Raw genomic sequence first — 18,365 nt, forward strand, 5'->3', positions numbered from 1 at the left:
ACTTGCTTTTGCAAATATGTCCACTTATAAATGGATTATGCAGTAGATGTCATGAGTACAACTTCTTTAATATGAGTCTATCCACTTTGAAATTTTTTAATTGTCCAAGATCATTAGGATTAAATATCTGGTGTGGGTGCTCCATCAGTTTAGAAACTAACTGCAAAATCTGGCAGTTGCTTTTCTGAGTGTCTTATTCCTCTCCTTTAACTCCTGTTGTTTGTAATTTGAGGTTTGCACTAGTTACCTATAGGATTTTTGATGATTGATTGTCTTCCTTTTTAGATGTAAAAGTTTTGATTCCTCTAGTCAGAAAAAGCTCTCTCTAATCATGCCATAGTGCAACATATGCTCACTCAGGAGCTTGTATATTGCTTGGTTTTGACAGCTTTTTATGGGGGTCTGAGATAATCCATATGGTGCAAAGTATGCTGTATTTATAATCCTTCACAACATGCTACAAACCTCATGTTTTCCCTAGGGTTTCAGACAGGTAAGATAAGCAGATGATAGATAAAGTAGTTAGCAAATCCTGCAGATGCTTCTCTGTTTTGTTTGTCTTTAGTTCTTTTTATTTCACTTTTATTGTAAATTCCTATTTTTATTTTATCACAAAGGTGCAGAAATCTGATCTTCATTTTTAGCATAACAGCATATGGGTGAAGAAGACATTCATCTCTTGTTTCATTCACCATGTAAATGTCATATACTCTACTTAATGAAAACATACTTAATGGGCCATATCCTCAAAAACCAGCATGAGTCAAAAGATATTATTAGCAATTGCTGCTACTTAATTAAAGAAGTGTATTCAATATTTATAAAATGAAGTAGGAAATATATTCTTGATATAAAATAGAATCAGGGTCTTTTAGGAAGTTGCTGGACCTCTAAACTGGCCATTGACATGGTCCTCACAAACATATTTTCTTAGCCACAGTTGTGTTGGTCTTTTCAGTCCCTCCTAAAGTGCCTGGTGTAAAACTAGGGGTGAATTAAATACAAGTGCTGACTTATCTAATAATTTCTAATTTTTATATGGTCTGAAGCTTTTCCCAGATCAATGGAGCTTACTTGGAAAAAGTACAGGTTTATACTTAGTCCAATTTATTTATGATGTATTAACACTGGTAATAAAATGACTTTTGTATTTTCTAAATTTCACTGTATCTTAAGTCCTAAGTAGGTTATATCTGCTCCTTAATGTCCAAAATACGTTGCAGAGATGCTAAGTCAATGAAAACAAACTGGTTTGGGAATATAGTTTAGAAATAGAGGCATTTTCATTTAATACGAAATGAAAATAATGAAAACATTGGAAACATCGATACTGATGTCAAGACCTGGATTTGTAAAGTGGAAAATAGGAATGAGTTGGTCATGAAGTATGAAGAAAATTGGAAGGATTCTTTTTTCATTTTGGCTTGGGGATTTTGGACAAAGATAAAGAAATTTAACATAAAGTACTTATGGTAACTATCACTCAGGTGAGCAGGAAAAATGAACAATATCCCCAAAAAGGGTATTATGAAATACTTGTGAAAAGAAAAAGATACTGACTTTGTAACAGCATAGACTGACTATTGGCACAAGTAGCTCAAAAAGTGTGCAACTAATTTCTAGGGGCTGAAGATTTCTGTTATGTGGTGACACTTTTACTGTCCACTAGCAGAGCATGACATTACCATGGAAATGGTAGTGCTGGACTAAAACAACAGAATCAAAGGAGATTCTGATTTATGAACTGTGAAACTGAAGGCAAATAAGAATCAAAAAACACTAAATAGAGGAAAGTTTTGAAATCTTGCTAGTCAGAATAAATGTTTATGCAGTTCATTCTTCTAACATGCACAGTACATTTAGAGAAAGTTGATTTGATCTTAATCCTTTCACAGATAAGTAGAGGGGGAACCAAGACAATAATATTCACTCCTGGGACTAATTTTATTTTTTACTTTATCTCATAAATATCTTATAATTTAAATGTATTTCTCTTTTTGGTGGTCAAGTGTTTAAAAATAAATCATGGTGCTTCTTAAGAATAAATGTTCAATCAATAACAGTGTTCAGTTTATATTATACATTTTTCCAAGAACCTAATGAGCCTGGGCATGAGCTGGTCACAACAACCCCAGGCCTTGCTACAGGCTTGTGGTGGCTGGAAAGCTTTCCAGAGGAAAAGGACCTGGGGATGCTGCCTGAACATGAGCCAGAGTGTGTCCAGGTGGCCAAGAAGGCCAATGGCATCCTGGCCTGGATCAGCGATAGTGTGGCCAGCAGGACAAGGACAGTGATTGTCCCTCTGTACTCAGCACTGGTGAGGCCACACCTCAAGTGCTGTATCCAGTTCTGGGCCCCTCACTACATGAAGGACATTGAGGGGCTGGAGGGTGTCCAGAGAAGGGCAATGGAGCTGGTGAAAGGTCTGGAGCACATATATTTCAGGTAGTGGCTAAGGGAGCTGGCGTTGTTTAGCTGAAAGAAAAGGAGGTTCAGGGGAGACCATGTTGCTCGCTATAACTACGTGACAGGAGGTTGTAGCCAGGTGGGGGTCAATCCTTTCTTCCAAGTAACAAGACAAGAGGAAATCGCCTCAAGCTGCACCAGGGGAAGTTTAGCTTGGATATTAGGAAAAAATTCTTCACAGGATTGGTTGTTAAGCATTGGAAAAGGCTGCCCAAAGAAGTGGTTGAGTCACCATTAATGGAGGTGTTTGAAATATTTAGCGGTGGCACCTAGGGACATGGTTTAGTGATGAACTTTGCAATACTAGGTTAATGGTTTGACTTGGTAATCTTAGAGGTCTTTTCCAGACTTAACTTTCTATTATTCTAAGATAGTTCTGCCATTTTAATGGCTTAGAGCACTGTGGAAACAATGACTTTGTAGATGCTAGAGAGGAATAACAGGATCTCACTAATAAACACAGAAAAGCAAACTGATCCATACATAGGTTGAATACTGAGAATGCATTCATTATATCTGCTACTGAAGAATTATTAAGGGAAGAGATAGACCATCTGTGAATTTAGACGTACCCAGTTTCCTTTGTGAAAAAGCATAGATTTCTGTAGCTGAAGATCATTTTTGTGCACAAATACCAGAAATAAGTTACAAGTATAGTGTATCACTGCAGTCATCTTCTATTAATCTTAGATATTTTTTAAAATATCAGTTAGTATTATTTTTTTTAAGAGAACATCTTAGACTTCAATAATAGAACTACTGTACCACAACTAATGATTCTACTGTTCTTTGAAGTGTCTTTATGTGAAAAACAAAAGTAGAGTTTAATTCCAGATTCAGAAATTATTCATTTTTTTCCTTACTAGAAATTGCCTTTCTTTGTCTGTCTTCATTAGAAAAAGCAGAGTAACAACATGTCTCTCTTATTGACTGCTACATATCACTAATCTGTTAGAGATATTGTCTCCATAATTTATGTATTTGCTGGAGGCTTTTCCTCAGGACATGTCTTTAGCTGGTTCTCTGTTAAAGAGTATTTAAATCCCATTTTATCCCATGTGATCTATACAATAGTTCTTAACTCTATTGTTCACATTATTAATTTCACAAAACAGTGAAATAACTCAGATTGCTATTTTTAAAGGTAAAGTAGTAACATCATCAACTGACTTTTTAAATACATTTTAAATATTTTTTCCTTATAAAAACTAATAGACTGTAACAGTATTCAATTTCTGAACTGATTTTGATTTTAGGAAAGCAGACCTAACATATAGAATACACACAATCCAGTATTTCCTCTTATACACTTAAATGTACTGAGCTCTTTGATTTCATAATCAAAGTGATTTTAAGAACACAGGTTTTCACATGCAATATATTTTATACAACATATGCATATTAATAAGGAGTAAATATACTAGCTATCACAAAGGAAGCTTAGTGAAAAACAAACACTGTAGGTTGAAAAAAATATTTTACAGAACTTCCTTTCCTCTCTATGGATGAATATATGATGTGATTTGAACACAGCAGCATAAGGTAACATAAGCAACCATTCTTATCTAAGCTAAAATTCCTAAAATTTCTTGGGTTTAGATTTTCAGGCCAGAAGGGAACACTTATTTGACCACAAAGGGACCACTAGTTTGACCTCTTCTATGTCTTAAATGATCAATATTTTGTTTGAAGTCTATGAAAAACACAGATTTCAGTTAAATCAAGCCCTTCTAACTCTTAAATGTTTTCCTAAGATACGTTTTGCTCTGGTCACCTCTTCCTAAACCCACAGCATTGGTGGGCAGTTTATATATACACTTCATTCTTTCTGGAAAACCCCACCCAGTACTTCAGTAAAAAGCTGAAAATAAAAGGTGGGTAAAGATTCACTTCTGACCCTGCTAACCCTACATCGCAGGTCTTGAGGTAATGCCCAGGACTGTGCAGGGAGCACAGACATATGAGGTGTAATTCACTCTCACCTCAAAGATTTTTTTATCTGCTAGATACCTTTTCACCATTCTGTTATTTGAGACATGTCCCAGAAAATAGAGAAATAAATATAATTAACCAGTTCTGTAGTGGGAGAAAAATGCTGTTAGGCACTTTACATTGCATCCAGAAACCTGAAGAAATAAATTTTATTAAAGTCATCATACTGCAGCAGATATGAGGCAACATGAGTATTTGAAAGATGATGCAAGCAATCCTTTTCTCTACTGAATAAAGGAGGAAGATGCAAAGAACAGGACAAGCAGTATAGCAGTCTTGTTTAGTCAGACAGTGCCGTGTGAATTCTGTACACTGTAACTCCTACTTAGTAAGAAGGAAGCTGGCTTTCTACTTTATCCCACGTGAATCCCTTTCAGTCAGAGCTATCTGGAGGCAGGGAGATGCACCTCTTCTGAAAGCAAATAAGCTTTTTCTCCCTGAAGGGCAGGATGGAGTTTGCAGAGTGTCTGCAGCAACGGCGCAGACTGAGAAAACCCTGGAAAAAAAAGGGCAGAGTCTGCCTGCTAGAGGTGGCAAGCACTAAGGTGAGCCTTGTAAGGCCATGGAAGGAAGGAGATTTTGTTTAGGACCAACTGTATCTGGTAGAAAATATATTCAAGTTAGAGAATAAATTTGTCTTCAAGGCTTTTATTTAATCACACTTACTGCTATATTTTCATTACTAAAAAAAGTAACCTTTTAAGAAGCTAGTTATCTTGTGTGCTAAATAAAGTCTTTCCTCAAAGAAGGGCATCATGTCTGGGTAAGTCACTCTAACAAAAGGGAGACAATTCAGAATGCCTTCAAAGGGACACCTTTGGCTTCAAAAGGCTTGGTTGTTTTTTTCCACATTTAAACCACTTTATTCTTCTTCTTTCTTTTTTTTGGCTCCTCACTAATGTTTCCAGGGCTCATAGAGAGTCTTTTGCCTAAGCTGCCAGTCAAACCACACCTATAACTATATAAGAAATGCCAGTGAGATCATCCAGGCTCCACAATATCTGCTATACATATTCACAGCCCTCCACTAACTTCAGGATTTCTTTAAAATGTTAGGTTGAAGCTTGTTTTCTTAAAATGATCAATTTAATTTTCTTTCCAAAAGAGGATTTATATCAGTAAACAATCATGGGATTATACTGCTGATGCTACGTCATGATACTCCTTTTGAACCATCTCAGTCTGGCATTGCCAAACATGGCAGAACACCTTTTGCCATTCTGAAGTCACGACAGCAATTACTTTCTTCATTCAGCCAGAACTAAGATTTCAAGGAGAAAGGAATAGTGGAAATGGACAAAGCCTAGAAGTTATATCAGAAAAATTTGACATTAATATTTTCATATCTTGCACTTAGTTTTCAGAAATTGAGGGTAGTGAAAGTAGACCTTCTGCTTACATAGCTGTCTGAGTACAGGAGAAAAACACTAACCTGCACTGATCAAGCCTTCTAAAAAAACCAAAAGTTTAGTGCACGTTTTTGCAGCTAAATAATGTTATTTTATTTTCCATCAATGCAATGTTAAAAAAAAAATCCAAATGGAAATCAAAACCCATTATGAAATCGAAGCTTAAGATGTTGCACATATTTTTTTAATTTTCCAGACAGTCTATCTTTCACAAACTTCTTATGAATCAATAGAGAATAAACAACTGCCTTTTGCTGGCAGTGTCATTGAACGCAATGGATTTAATTATACTAAATTGGTCATAATAACAGTTAATAGTGATTTAATACCACCAATTAGTTTGAAACAAACTGTTGTTTTACAGCCTCTTTAAGATAAAAGCTTACTTAGTCATGCCACATCTTGGGTGCAAGTCACAGTCTACACATTCTCAGAACTCTACCATCAAAGCAGACACTCAGACACTAAAATTTAGAGTCATTCAAGTGAAAAGTCTGTGGTGTAGAGTGATGTTTTCTTGCTCAGACTGTTTAACTTAAAAAATGCTAAAAATGTTTCTGTCATAGCTACTTTATTTTGCTTTGGATCTCAAAAGAGATCATTAGTGTCACTTATAAGAGTGGAAATTTTCTACTTTATCTTCTGAAACAACTTATCGCAAGGACAGAAACATAAAAACAGTAAAATAGGGCTCTAATAACGGGCCAATAACAATACATCAGACTTTGTTCTGTATTATTTTCTACGGAACATCAAAGGGTACTTATGGATATTAAAAGTGGCCTCAGTGTTCTATGGCTGCTTTGGCCACATGTCATAAGCATAGAACTTACATTAAGGAGAACACAGATAGGCTATAGAGACTCTTACCTGCAGTCAATGTAAATATGAATTCCCATGGTGTAACTATCTTCTTATTAAAAACAGTCTTTAAGTTTCACTTAAAATTACAGTGTTGCAAGTCTAGGTCCAACTCTACTTTCTACTGCCTGAATACTTGAGTATAGTACTCTAATTTGAGCCAAGCTTTTCACTAAGTGACACTTTACTTACATCTAACTCAAGTTTAAATAAGTGCATATAGTTTTCTAAGTTTAATTTCTGTAAGTAATATCTGTGGTTGCTATGATGTGAGCAGCAAGAAACTAGAAGCAAGAAACTGCAAAGACAGAAAGGGCCAGAGGAATAGATAATGTTTTTTTCTTTAGCTATATCTACAGTAGTAAATTAAACTAAAATTTTGAAGGCTGGTCTCTGGACTGAGGCCAACTGGCAGGTCTCAGATCATGTCTTTAAAATCACTTACGGTAAAATAGTTTGGTGACATGAGTTTGAAATTATTCCTGAATTGCACTAACCAGAGAACTTCATGAGTTTCAGAATTGGAGCTAGTGCCTAACTTCCATGGTAACTGTAACAGAAACAGTGATGACTTTGTAAAAATACGGATGATTCCATGCCAGGATTTGAACTCAAATTGTGGACCTATTTAGTGTAGTAGTGTAAGTGTAACCTCTGTGAAAAGGAGGTACTGTATTTATTTATTTATTTCTTAGAATACGAAACAAAGTTTATTTTCTCCCCTCCTTGCATTATAAATTTATATCATTATCTTCACTGTTCTTATTTGTTTAGTTAAATCATAGTTAAATCTGGGACCAGACCAAGAAATCAGCTTCAGGCCCAGGAAATACGAGTCTGCTGTCAGAGGGAATGAGAAAAAATATGTTGTTGACTAATTAGTTCATCTGCAACATGAAAGTGTGTGTTACCTGGTGTCTCAGTAGGGCAAAATCAGCACCAACAGATGAGAGCAGTCTACAATTATGCATCTTACTGCAGAGTGAAAATGTAATGGCTGTGAGTGAACTGGTATATGTTCTATCTAAGTAAATCGACTGTAGGTAATAAGAGATTCTGCCCTATTCTGTAAATATTACTAGTATGGGATTGCAGGGGTATTCTTTGCTGAAGGAAGGTGTCTCAGGATTGTAGGATTGCAGAATTGTAGGGTGATTCAGGCCAGAAGGGACTTCAGGAGGTCTTTAGCCCAACCTCCTGCTCAAAGCAGGGACAGACAAGGTCAGAACAGGCTGGTCAGGGCTTTATTCAGTCAGATTTTGAAAACCTCTAATGCTGACACCTGCAAAACTCTCTGAGTAGAGGGGTCCAGAGGTCCCATTCCTAAATTTGTCTCAAACACCCTTGAAAAGCCTTAAAGATTTCAAAACAAGTGCTAGGTCAAAATTGATCCCACCTTTTAAATGTGCATTAATAAAAAGTATCTCTTGATTGTAGTGACAGTAGGTTTATTGTTTTGTCGTTGTTTTACAAAAATAAACATTGTACTGCAAGGAGCAGTTTAAGTATGAAACCAGAAAATGTAAACCTCCACATACTGAGTGAAAAGCAAGTTGTATTTTTTTAAGCTAAGAAATCTATAAATAATAATTTAAACATAATTAAAGTGAAATATGTTGTCAGCTTTAATGAAACAATTACCTTCAATAAAATTGGGGAAATTAGGAAATTTTTTATAATATATGATAATTAAACTTCTTTACTTCTGGTGGTTCACAACTCGTGTTTGGTATAAATGTTTCAAATATCTTGTTGCTTTTGTTTAAAAGACTGAATGCCAATATTACAATCTAAACAGTTCAATGGTATCAGTGAATTATTTATTGTTGTTTAGCATGGTCACATTCAAGTGAAATATCTAGAGACAGGTGAAAGTTTCAGTCTTGTTTCTCGAACAAAATATTTGCCTTTCCTATCAGAAAAAAACAGGTTAAAGAATTTTTATTCTGCACAAGGCTGCACAGAATGACTGACACAACACTTTTTCTGAACATCTTCCTTTCCCTCCTCCTCTTCCACCCTTTGTTTTGTTACCATTTTACCATTTATGATAATCCTAAAAATGTCATTTAATCATCACTGTAAAATGTCAGAAAGTGAACATATTATGTAAAGGGACTTGGATTTCATACAGACATTGCCATGTTTAGGGACTATTATATCAACAGTTATCAAATTATTGTCTGACCTTTCCATCCTTCTAACCCATGAGGCATTGAGCAATGGATTTAGTAGTGTTTAGACAGAATTCATCTTCAGGTTATAATTAATAGGCCAGTATTTAATCACTACATTTGTGTGATTACAAATGAGGAAACTGTGAACTATTACTGCTAGCTTGGACTGAGGCACAATTACTGGTAGCTTACCCAGCAAAAGTGCTTCAGAGTTGCTGTATATATTTCCACATTTATAATTATGCAAAAAGCCCTGTCGTCTTACTTGACCTTTAAAGCACCCAATGTGCTGATTGTAGAAAAAGTATTTTAAAATCCTGATGGAAATTTCATGGAGTGCATATATGACCCAGTGATTGTATCATCAGCAAACGCTAAAAAATAATGATTTAAAGTCATTATTCTAATTTGGCCAGACCCTGCTAGATTCAATCAAACACAATCAGAGGTGCATGGCTGACATTCTAACAAGCTTAGGGCAAAGGCAGCTCATGCTTTGAATTGTATTAACTTGTTTTCTGACACCAAATACTGGGAATTAATTTCAATTTTTTTTTTTTTAATGTATGCACACAAAAATAATTTTACATATCAATCATATAAGCTATTAAGGACAAGCTAAAAAATATATCTAAAGCTAATGTGAAAAGAACTACATCAATATGGTGTTTGTGTGATAGAATTACATACATGGTCATGTAACTACTTACTGCATTAACATCTCAGAACCTGCAGAAGAAATAGTAATTAAGAGAAAAACAGAAGAGAAGTTGTTTGAGCAGGTGTACTTCACTTAGCACATCTGTCAAATAGTTAAAAAGAAAAGCCTGTCAATCCCTCCCTGACCCTCTTCCACTCCATCTTAAGAATTATGCTGCATTAAAACAAGTCTGATTTAACATATTTCTGAAATATTGTCTTATTATTATGCTTTTATTCATAATTGCAATATCATTTTATCAGAAAAATAAGAAATTTTAGATATTTTTTAAATCATATTTTTTCCTTTGAGTCTCACTGCCACTCTTTTCTGTAGAATGATCTATCCAAGATGTCACACTGATTTTTACTGAGCACTAGTAAAAATTTCTTGACCATTGCAAGTAGAGCTACAGAGAATGATTGTGCCAGTTACACACATTATCAGCAAACCCTCTTTGTAAGCCATTAATGAAAAAGGCATGCTGCAGAACCTTCTGTGTGTGCTTAGACATACAGCCATTGTATAATATCCAAAAAACATGGTAGGAAAAACATTTATTTCCTTGATTCTAGATACATTTAGCTCCTTTTTCACATTCATGTTAGCTATAAATTATCAAGTTCAAAAAAAATTGAGGGGAGAACAAAAAAAGTCCCCTGAATCGATCCATTAAGATGCTAGTTTTCAGTCCACAGAATCAAAACCCCAATTTATTTCTTCTTCATTCTTGATTTTAGCCACAAACCAAAATTTTTTATTCTTCATCTGAAGTTATTTGCTATAGGATGGACAAGCCACTTTGCATACACAAATATTTATGGGCCTTTCTTTAAATACATATCACTATGTTTGCATATTGTTCTGAAAGTATCTCACAACAGAATTACGTGGAAAACATAGAGAACTGCTTGCAAATGTTACTAATGTTAACTCTCCATTTTCTCAGTTAAAAACACATGGAGGACTTTATGAAATAATATCTGAGAATCCATATATTACTATCTGACAGAAAATAGTTAAGAAAACTTTTTATGCTCTTTTTTGCAAGAATTTTCAGAAGGTAATTTTGCATTGTCAGAGATAAACTGAATTCATACTTTACCTACTGCATCCTACCCAAATTGCTTTTACAGAGCTGTGGGTTGTTGGTTTGTGGTTTGGGTTTTGTTGTTTTTTTTTTGTTTTGTTTTGTTTTGGGTTTTTTGATTTTTTTTATATGTAGTACTTTCGCATAGATTTTTTGTGACACCCATATTACAAAGGCACTTGAATATCTTTAAATATAGAGCTGATTGAACTCTCATTTGTTTCATGTACAGAGAGAAGGATAGGCTGGAAGAAATTCCTCCATGAGAGACTGATTTAGTTCTGATATTTCTTTACTGTCCTTTCTTACATGAAGATAAAGTGATTGCTGTCAGTTGGTCATTGGAATGCAAATGACCTTTACATCATTAAAAAAAATTGAAAGAAACCAAATTGTTTGCCTGGTACCTTCTGTTTGCTGTTGAGAATTTATGCACGTTGTTAACAGCAACACTTTTAAGAGGATATGTGAGTGGGGGAGGGTAATGGGAATGTATATATTAATTTCAGGGCCTAATATTACCAACTTCAGCTTTAGGAATGATGCTTTTGAAGATAAGTATTACAGATTTTTATAATACCTCTGCACTTTCTAAAATGCAGCTTGTTTTAAATTGCTTTAGGGGTTTGTATTTTGTGTGTGTGATGAGAAAGAACGATATTTAAAATATTTCAGTTCAATAGATGTATTTTTTTCAAATTACAAAGTCTCCTTGGTATTGATAAAAATTGTTTAACTCTTTTTATTCAGTCATTTGTGTGCTTTGGCTTTTTTTAGCAATTACAGTGCCCAGATTTACAATATGGCTTTATTTTAATGGAATTTCAAACCCCAAAGACATGTCAAATAGCTTGTTAAATAGCTTCTTTTATATTTATAGTTCTATAATATAAAACAGCTATTTGCTTTATTTTCTTTCCTTGTTGGTTTACTAACAACCTAATTAATTTGTCAGATAGAGAGTAATGTAAACAATATATGGTGGTAAAATGTGCCTATTTCTGAATTTGTGCAGGCAGGGCATGGTACCATGTGAAGCAGACATGTCAGTCCTGAAGATATCTTCAAAAACAAGTATAACTAGAAATTTCTGGTCCAGTTCTTATTGGCTTGAAACAGGATCCATATTTGTTGGTGGTTTGCCTCATCGTTATGCAGCAAAACAGGTATTTATTATTATTATTATTATTATTATTATTATTATTATTATTATTTATTTTTATTTAAATTTGTATTATTTTTAGGAGTGGCATGTTGAATATTATATAACTGAAGAGATTTAAACCATGCAAAAAAATAAAAATTACTTACAGCTTTTTAAGAGTTGCATCTAAGGGATGAGTATGGTCCCTTGCAGTGTATTTCTCATGTGGGGGACTATGGTAAGTGAACAAAAAGAGCATTATGGTCTAAATTCATTATCTGAAATCCTGTTTGTCTTGATTAGTCAGAGTAAAGGAGCAAATATGATCAAATTTAGAGAAGGTACCTGTTACCTCAGGTGCTAGTTCTGTGAAGACGTGAAAAGTATTAACTGCAATCTGTTTCAAAACGAAGGAGGCTCTGTTTACATCCTGTGCTGGCATAGGCAGGTATGTGTAAAAATAGACCAGGCAAGAAAAAGCTAACCACTGAAAGTGCATTAATGAATGAGAGATAGCACAGGAGCTTGAATTTGTCAGCATCTGTATGCAGCTCGGGTAACCACGGCATGCAGGGATGAGAAGTAATATGCAGTGGGGCTTGTACAGAGCAAGGGAAGAAGAATACCCACAGGGTCACGCAGAGAGTTAGAGACAAGGATTTTGGGGTAGAGTAGTCACAATAACAGATACACATCACTTAAGTGCTTTCCAGGTTTTTTTTGTTTGTTTTGGTTTGGTTTTGGTTTTTGGTTTTTTTTTTTTGTTTGTTTTGTTTTTTTGTTTTGTTTTGTTTTTTGTTTTTTGTTTTTTTCACAAATCAGGATGAGTATGGTTAGCAACTTCTATTCCAGTTTATGACACTCAAATTCTTCATGCTAACACAGATCAAAGACCCAGGCCCTGTAATTAATTTGAGACTGGCACCATACACCCAGGGCACACTCGGTCCAGCTCCCAGCAGCATGGCCATTGTGCAATGCAGCTCGCAATGCAGCTGGCTCAGCCTTCTACATCTTGTCAGGTGTCAGAGTATGGAGAGCACCTCTGCATCTAAGGGGTTATTGTCATAGCTATGTATAAATTTTTTAAATTAAATTGTTGACATAAGATGCTGGTGGCCTCACTAGTCATAAAGCTCCAAGTCAGTCTCTGACTTTCACTTATCTAAAGCCAACCTGTGTTGCTACCTGGACTATTTAACTCTCTTGTCTCGTTCCCAAATGTGTTTCCAGAATGTAAAACTGTTCACCATTACATAACAAAGACTATCTGTGAGTGTTTGTATGTTTTCCACATGTGGAGAAATAAATTAAACTGTTAGTGCTGAGTCGGTGTAGTGTAGATCTCATTTATCTGAACAGGGATCTTTGGATTCGTGTCACTCCACAACTGTAGCAAAGTTAGCCTGCAGGGGTTTTGTTTCTCCAGTGTACTGTAAAAACTGGACATACGTAGTCCAGTTTTCATTTTTTATGCCATACTTTCAGGTAGGCTTCACCCTGTGCAATTGATTTAACCTTTTTATTTCTGTTCCATTCTTCAGTAAGTGAAGGTCATCTTATCATGAGGAAAATAGAGTCATTTCAAGCACAGGCCTGTTTTTGATGCTGCTACTGTAATGTAGCATTTCTAGATTGGTTTCACCTTATAATAAATTGCACAGTAATCAATGATGTGACAAGACTGTTGAAATCCACCTTAAAAGTTCTTGTGAGTAGGTGCTTTTTAGGTTGAAAATATTCAGAAAAAAAGTGTATTTCTAAGTAGCTCATACTGACATTAAAAGAACACATCAGGCAATATTCATAGTTATACAACTTTTCCCTTAATTCAAATATTCATACACAAACTATACTTTCATCTGGAATATTTTATCCTGAGTTGTATATAGAATTTTATTTACTACAGAAATGTATCTTCAAGAAATGTTCTATACTAATGAGATATATGAAAATTATATTTTCAATGTTTAAATGAACTGTCTTCTAGAAGTGAAGAGAAATTTTTGGGGGATACCCCGAAGAATTTATAGTGAAGGCTTAGAGAAGTTCAATTAATGTAGTGTTTTTTGGAGCAAGTAAAGAAGCAATTTGTTTGAGGAATATAGTAGTAATGTGTATATGAGAATGAATTTTGAGATGATAAATAGCTCTTTAATAGCTGAAGGCCAAATAAAATCCATAAAAATAAATTTACCTTAGGGAAGTTCAAATAGCTATGAAATGCAATGTTTTAAAGGTAATTTACTGCTAAAAATTGTGCCTGCATGTGTTGGATTGTCATATCAACATGGGCTTTCTTTTTTTGAGAATGTTGCAGTTCAGGTCTATTCTTAATGCAGGATTAATAGGTGAGATTTTGCGGTTCATGCTTGTTATCTAAATTAGGTAATAGATGTGGGACATGTACAAGTGCTTAAGCTGGTGATACTTAACCTCTATTAGTACTTGGAAAGCATACATTCCTACAACTTCCCCAAAAAGGCAAAAATGTATCCTCTACTCTCAGTGTCCTCTCTAGTTTTCCACTGAGCTTTCGTGCAGCTTTCTTTCTGTTTGAGATGACATCAGCCTTCTATTTCACTAAATTTTCTTTACTTATTTGAGATTTTTGTGTTCATTTTGATCTTAGCATCTCATTTTGCTTAAGTTTTATGTTTTTGTGGCTTTAGGGAAGTTCAATTTTCCTTGGCTTCCGTGTCAAAGTCTGTAGGCTACAAGACAAATATAGTCTATCAAGGCTGGGTTTTTCCTTTTTGTCAGGGGATGGAGAACTGCCTCTCCAAGTACTCTTTATGTGGGCTTTTCAATCCCAGCAGTAGGAGACCACTCCAGAAAGTTTCTTTCCCATCAGTTTAGACCCAGGCAGTCAGTCTTCTATTGTAAAACGTTCATCATCTGAAAGAGAACAGGTCTGTTTCTGACCTTCGTCCTGCAGTTTGCTTCAAGAGAGATTTCTGCTCCAGCTGAGACTCAGCTTTTTCTGACAAGTGCTCTGATCACTCTTGGAGTCAAGTTGGATAATGACCCTTGTGATATCCACAGTCTTCACTTAATAATACATTGTCTTGCTTTAGGTCCTTCTCTCAAAGGAGTAGTTCACTTTGCTGTTAGCTCTCCTACCTTCCCATACCGTGGAAGTTGCAGAGAACAGTGACTTCAGACCCCAGGCTCCTTCAGTTTCTAACAGGAACTTCTAGCCGCCAGTACCAGAAACTGTTGACATGGGAGTCCCATGTTACTGGAATTGGCTCATGTTAAATGATTAATTTCTAGGCTAGATTCCTCTTCCTTCCATTTTGATTGAAGTTTCAGATGATCTATGAAGCCCTCAGGGTAAAATACTGTCTCCTCTGATGATTTCCTACACATTTTCTTAATCGGGTCTCAAATGTCCGGGCATTTTTTCCACATATTTCCTTTTTTTCTGCGTTATTATTTAGTATTCCTTAGAGTCAGAATGCCCTCAATAGGTAAGACAAGGTGCAACAATTCTACTGATTTCCCTAGTTTTTGCCACAGCTCTCTTCAGGAGATCAGAGCCTTGCCCTCAAGAAGTGAAGTATTTAAAAGAATATCTGTAACATCTGGGGAAGCAATGCCATAATACCAAATAGATTTCTTCGCTATTCAGAAGATATCAGACCTCCCAGATCACAGTCCTAGTGTTTGTGGTTGGTGGCAAGAAACACTAGAGCAAGATAAAGTTATGGACTACTCAAGTAAACCAGACATATAGAGTGCCATGGATCCAGAAGGATGCATACAAGCATGCGCCCCTGGCTGATGTTATCACGAGGCCACTCTCCACTACCTCTGAAAGCCTAGAGTTGATAACAGGGAAAAAGACAAATGTGAGGTCATGTTCATCTTCAAAAAGCCAAGAAGGAAGATGGGTAAGCATGAGCTGATCAGGTCAATGTCACAACTATGTTCTTGAGACTAATACAGAAACAAAAGGACAAGCAGGTCCTTGGGAACAACCAGCATGGATTTACCAAAGGGAAACTGCCTGACTCATGTGTTTACATTCCCTGTTGAGATGACTGGCTCTGTGGGCAAGGGGAAGGCAGTGGATAATCCTTCCTTTGTGTCCCAGAGTTTCACTCCCAACTCCTCCATCTCCTCTCTCTGAGTGGCACAGGAAGATGGGAAATGGAGGTTATAATCAGACCATAACAGTTTGTCTCTTCCACTTCTTCCTCTTGCACACCTACAGTCCTCTTAGCTATCCACAGGCCAAAGATGGAAAAAGTATTTGACTTGGTGTGAATTCTGAAGGATCTGAAGATGTGGGTAGCAAACAAGGTAACAAAGACATGCACTGAAACACCTTGAATGAATTCATCCAAGTTCAAGCACTGCAATGTGTTTCATGTACAGCAAGAAATGTTTTCTATGACTGTAAACTGTTCTTTGCAAAGTTTAGTGGATTCATCTGACAGTGTACAAAGGCCTTGCTGAACAGTCAGAATGAAAGCTAAACTATAAATAGCTGGCTGGCAGACATCTTGTCCTGCTGTCTCTACACAGTGAAAAAAATCCCCTTCAGTTCTGGGCCAGCTTTGTTTATTACTTATTTTTATATTCTGTCCTATTTCTTTGATAAAAAATATGATGGGAATACTTTTGCCACAGGTAAATGGCAAAATCAGCTAAATAGTTAAACAGCATCATCTTTTTAAAACATTGGGGTTTTAAAACTGTTAATGATCACTGGTTTTTAAGACATAAAAATCAACAACGAAGGAAGAGAAACCAAATTACACACAGAAAAAACCCCTTTTTGATCAGAAGTTGAAAAAAGGTATTATTTTTGAAATCTCAAGACATGTTTCAGAATAATTAATTTCATGCTAGCTTTAGTATTGCTAATTGTTTACAATAGCTTTTTCTCTGCAGAGAAGATTGGTACACTCAAAGTGAAATTAAAGATTGTTTTCAAATACCTACAGCAGCAGTTGATTGCAGTAATACTGTTATTTCTGCTGCTATAATTGCTCCAGTAATTTATATTTCTAGACTTAATAGTATTTTAGTACTGAGAATTTGAAATGTCATTATATCTTCATATTCCTTTTCAACTGAAGCAGTTCTCTATAATTAAACTTTTGCAAGTATTAAAACAGGGAAGTTTCAGAAGGAAAGGAAGCTTCTGTACCAGGAGAGCAATCTTCTAAATAAAGATAAAAGATTAGGTGGAATGTGTGCAAATACATATGTGGGCATCAATATGTTACCAATGGGGAAATGGCAACAGATAATTGAGTGATATGCTCAGGATCATAGTGTGTTAATGTTGTAACTAAGGTGAAATGGAAATCATTATACACCTAAAGACTCAGACTAGGAGACCATAATAGTCTAGTGGACATATACTTTAAATACAAGTATGTAAAATACACTGTGCATATGTAAGAACACATATAGTTTTCCTATGAAAAAGAGATAATGTGGTATCACAGCCATATGTACCTCTCAGTTTTAAGATATTCTCAAGTATGTACATATGTAGATAAAAATGTTTTAAACATTTTAATAACCAACTGCTAAAACATACAAAATTACATTCTTTCTCTTTTAATAACTCATCCACAATTCCGTGGCATTGTGTGAAGAAATGGACAATGTGAAACAGGTGTTACAAAATATAGAATCAGACCCTTAATTTGGAATGATCCAAAAGCAATTTGCTCTATGTCACAGCTGCTGTGCTTCCATAGACTAACACAACAGTAACCCCTCTGTAACTGTCTAGTTAGAAACAGTTTATGATCCATTTCCCTTGCCAGAGCATTGCAAAGCAGTGGGAGAATTTAGTACAATCTGTACACAGTGTTTTAGATTTGATTATCTGGCATTCACCTTATCTGATAAATCTTGGGCTCTGACAGCATCTTTCACATTATAATTTATTATAATATAATATGTACATGATTCTTTAACATCCTGCTCCAGTAATCGTTGGATGTGAGCAAATTACAGTTTTCCTGACCCAATTAATACTCCCTGGGCTGCAGTGTTCAGCCTGAAAAGATTTCTGGGGAAGCCAACAAAGGAAAGAACATCCAATCTGTCACAGGATTGCAAGGCATAATAGACTGTTACATGGCTGCAACTGTTTGCTATAGTGGTATAACCAAGAATGGGTAGTTTGAAACCTTAGAGGGACCAGTTCTTGAACGTCCACACATTTCCTGTTGTTCCACAACATATCTGAAATTTTCACATTTAACTATTAAAAATTATATGTTCTTTAAAATCATTTTCAAGGCAGACTGGTTATAGGGGGTTTTTTTCATTAGATTATAAATCTGCCTAGGAATTGTCCAAAGCATATATCATATTTGATATAATTTAGAGAATTATCTGATCCATCAGTTTAAGCTCTAGCTCACAATAGACTAAGTGTAAGCCAGTTACCAAGCATTAGTCTTCCCTCTAGGTATAGTGAAATACAGATGTTTAACTTGTAGTAGCTATGCACTAGAGTTTAAGGTTCTGCTGTGGTACAGAAAATGAAAAT

At 35.4% G+C, this 18,365-nt stretch overlaps 1 protein-coding gene across 1 annotated transcript in view; it reads left to right on the forward strand.

The window, feature by feature from the left end:
- EYS (eyes shut homolog) overlaps nt 1–18,365 on the forward strand; it is a 750,542-nt gene that overhangs the window by 482,137 nt on the left and 250,040 nt on the right. The window contains exon 34 of the mRNA XM_069011357.1: nt 11,711–11,861. Coding sequence (XP_068867458.1) covers nt 11,711–11,861 — 151 coding nt within the window. The remainder of the gene's footprint in view (nt 1–11,710; nt 11,862–18,365) is intronic.

Source organism: Aphelocoma coerulescens, chromosome 3 (assembly GCF_041296385.1).
Source record: "Aphelocoma coerulescens isolate FSJ_1873_10779 chromosome 3, UR_Acoe_1.0, whole genome shotgun sequence".
Classification (NCBI taxonomy): Eukaryota; Metazoa; Chordata; class Aves; order Passeriformes; family Corvidae; genus Aphelocoma; species Aphelocoma coerulescens.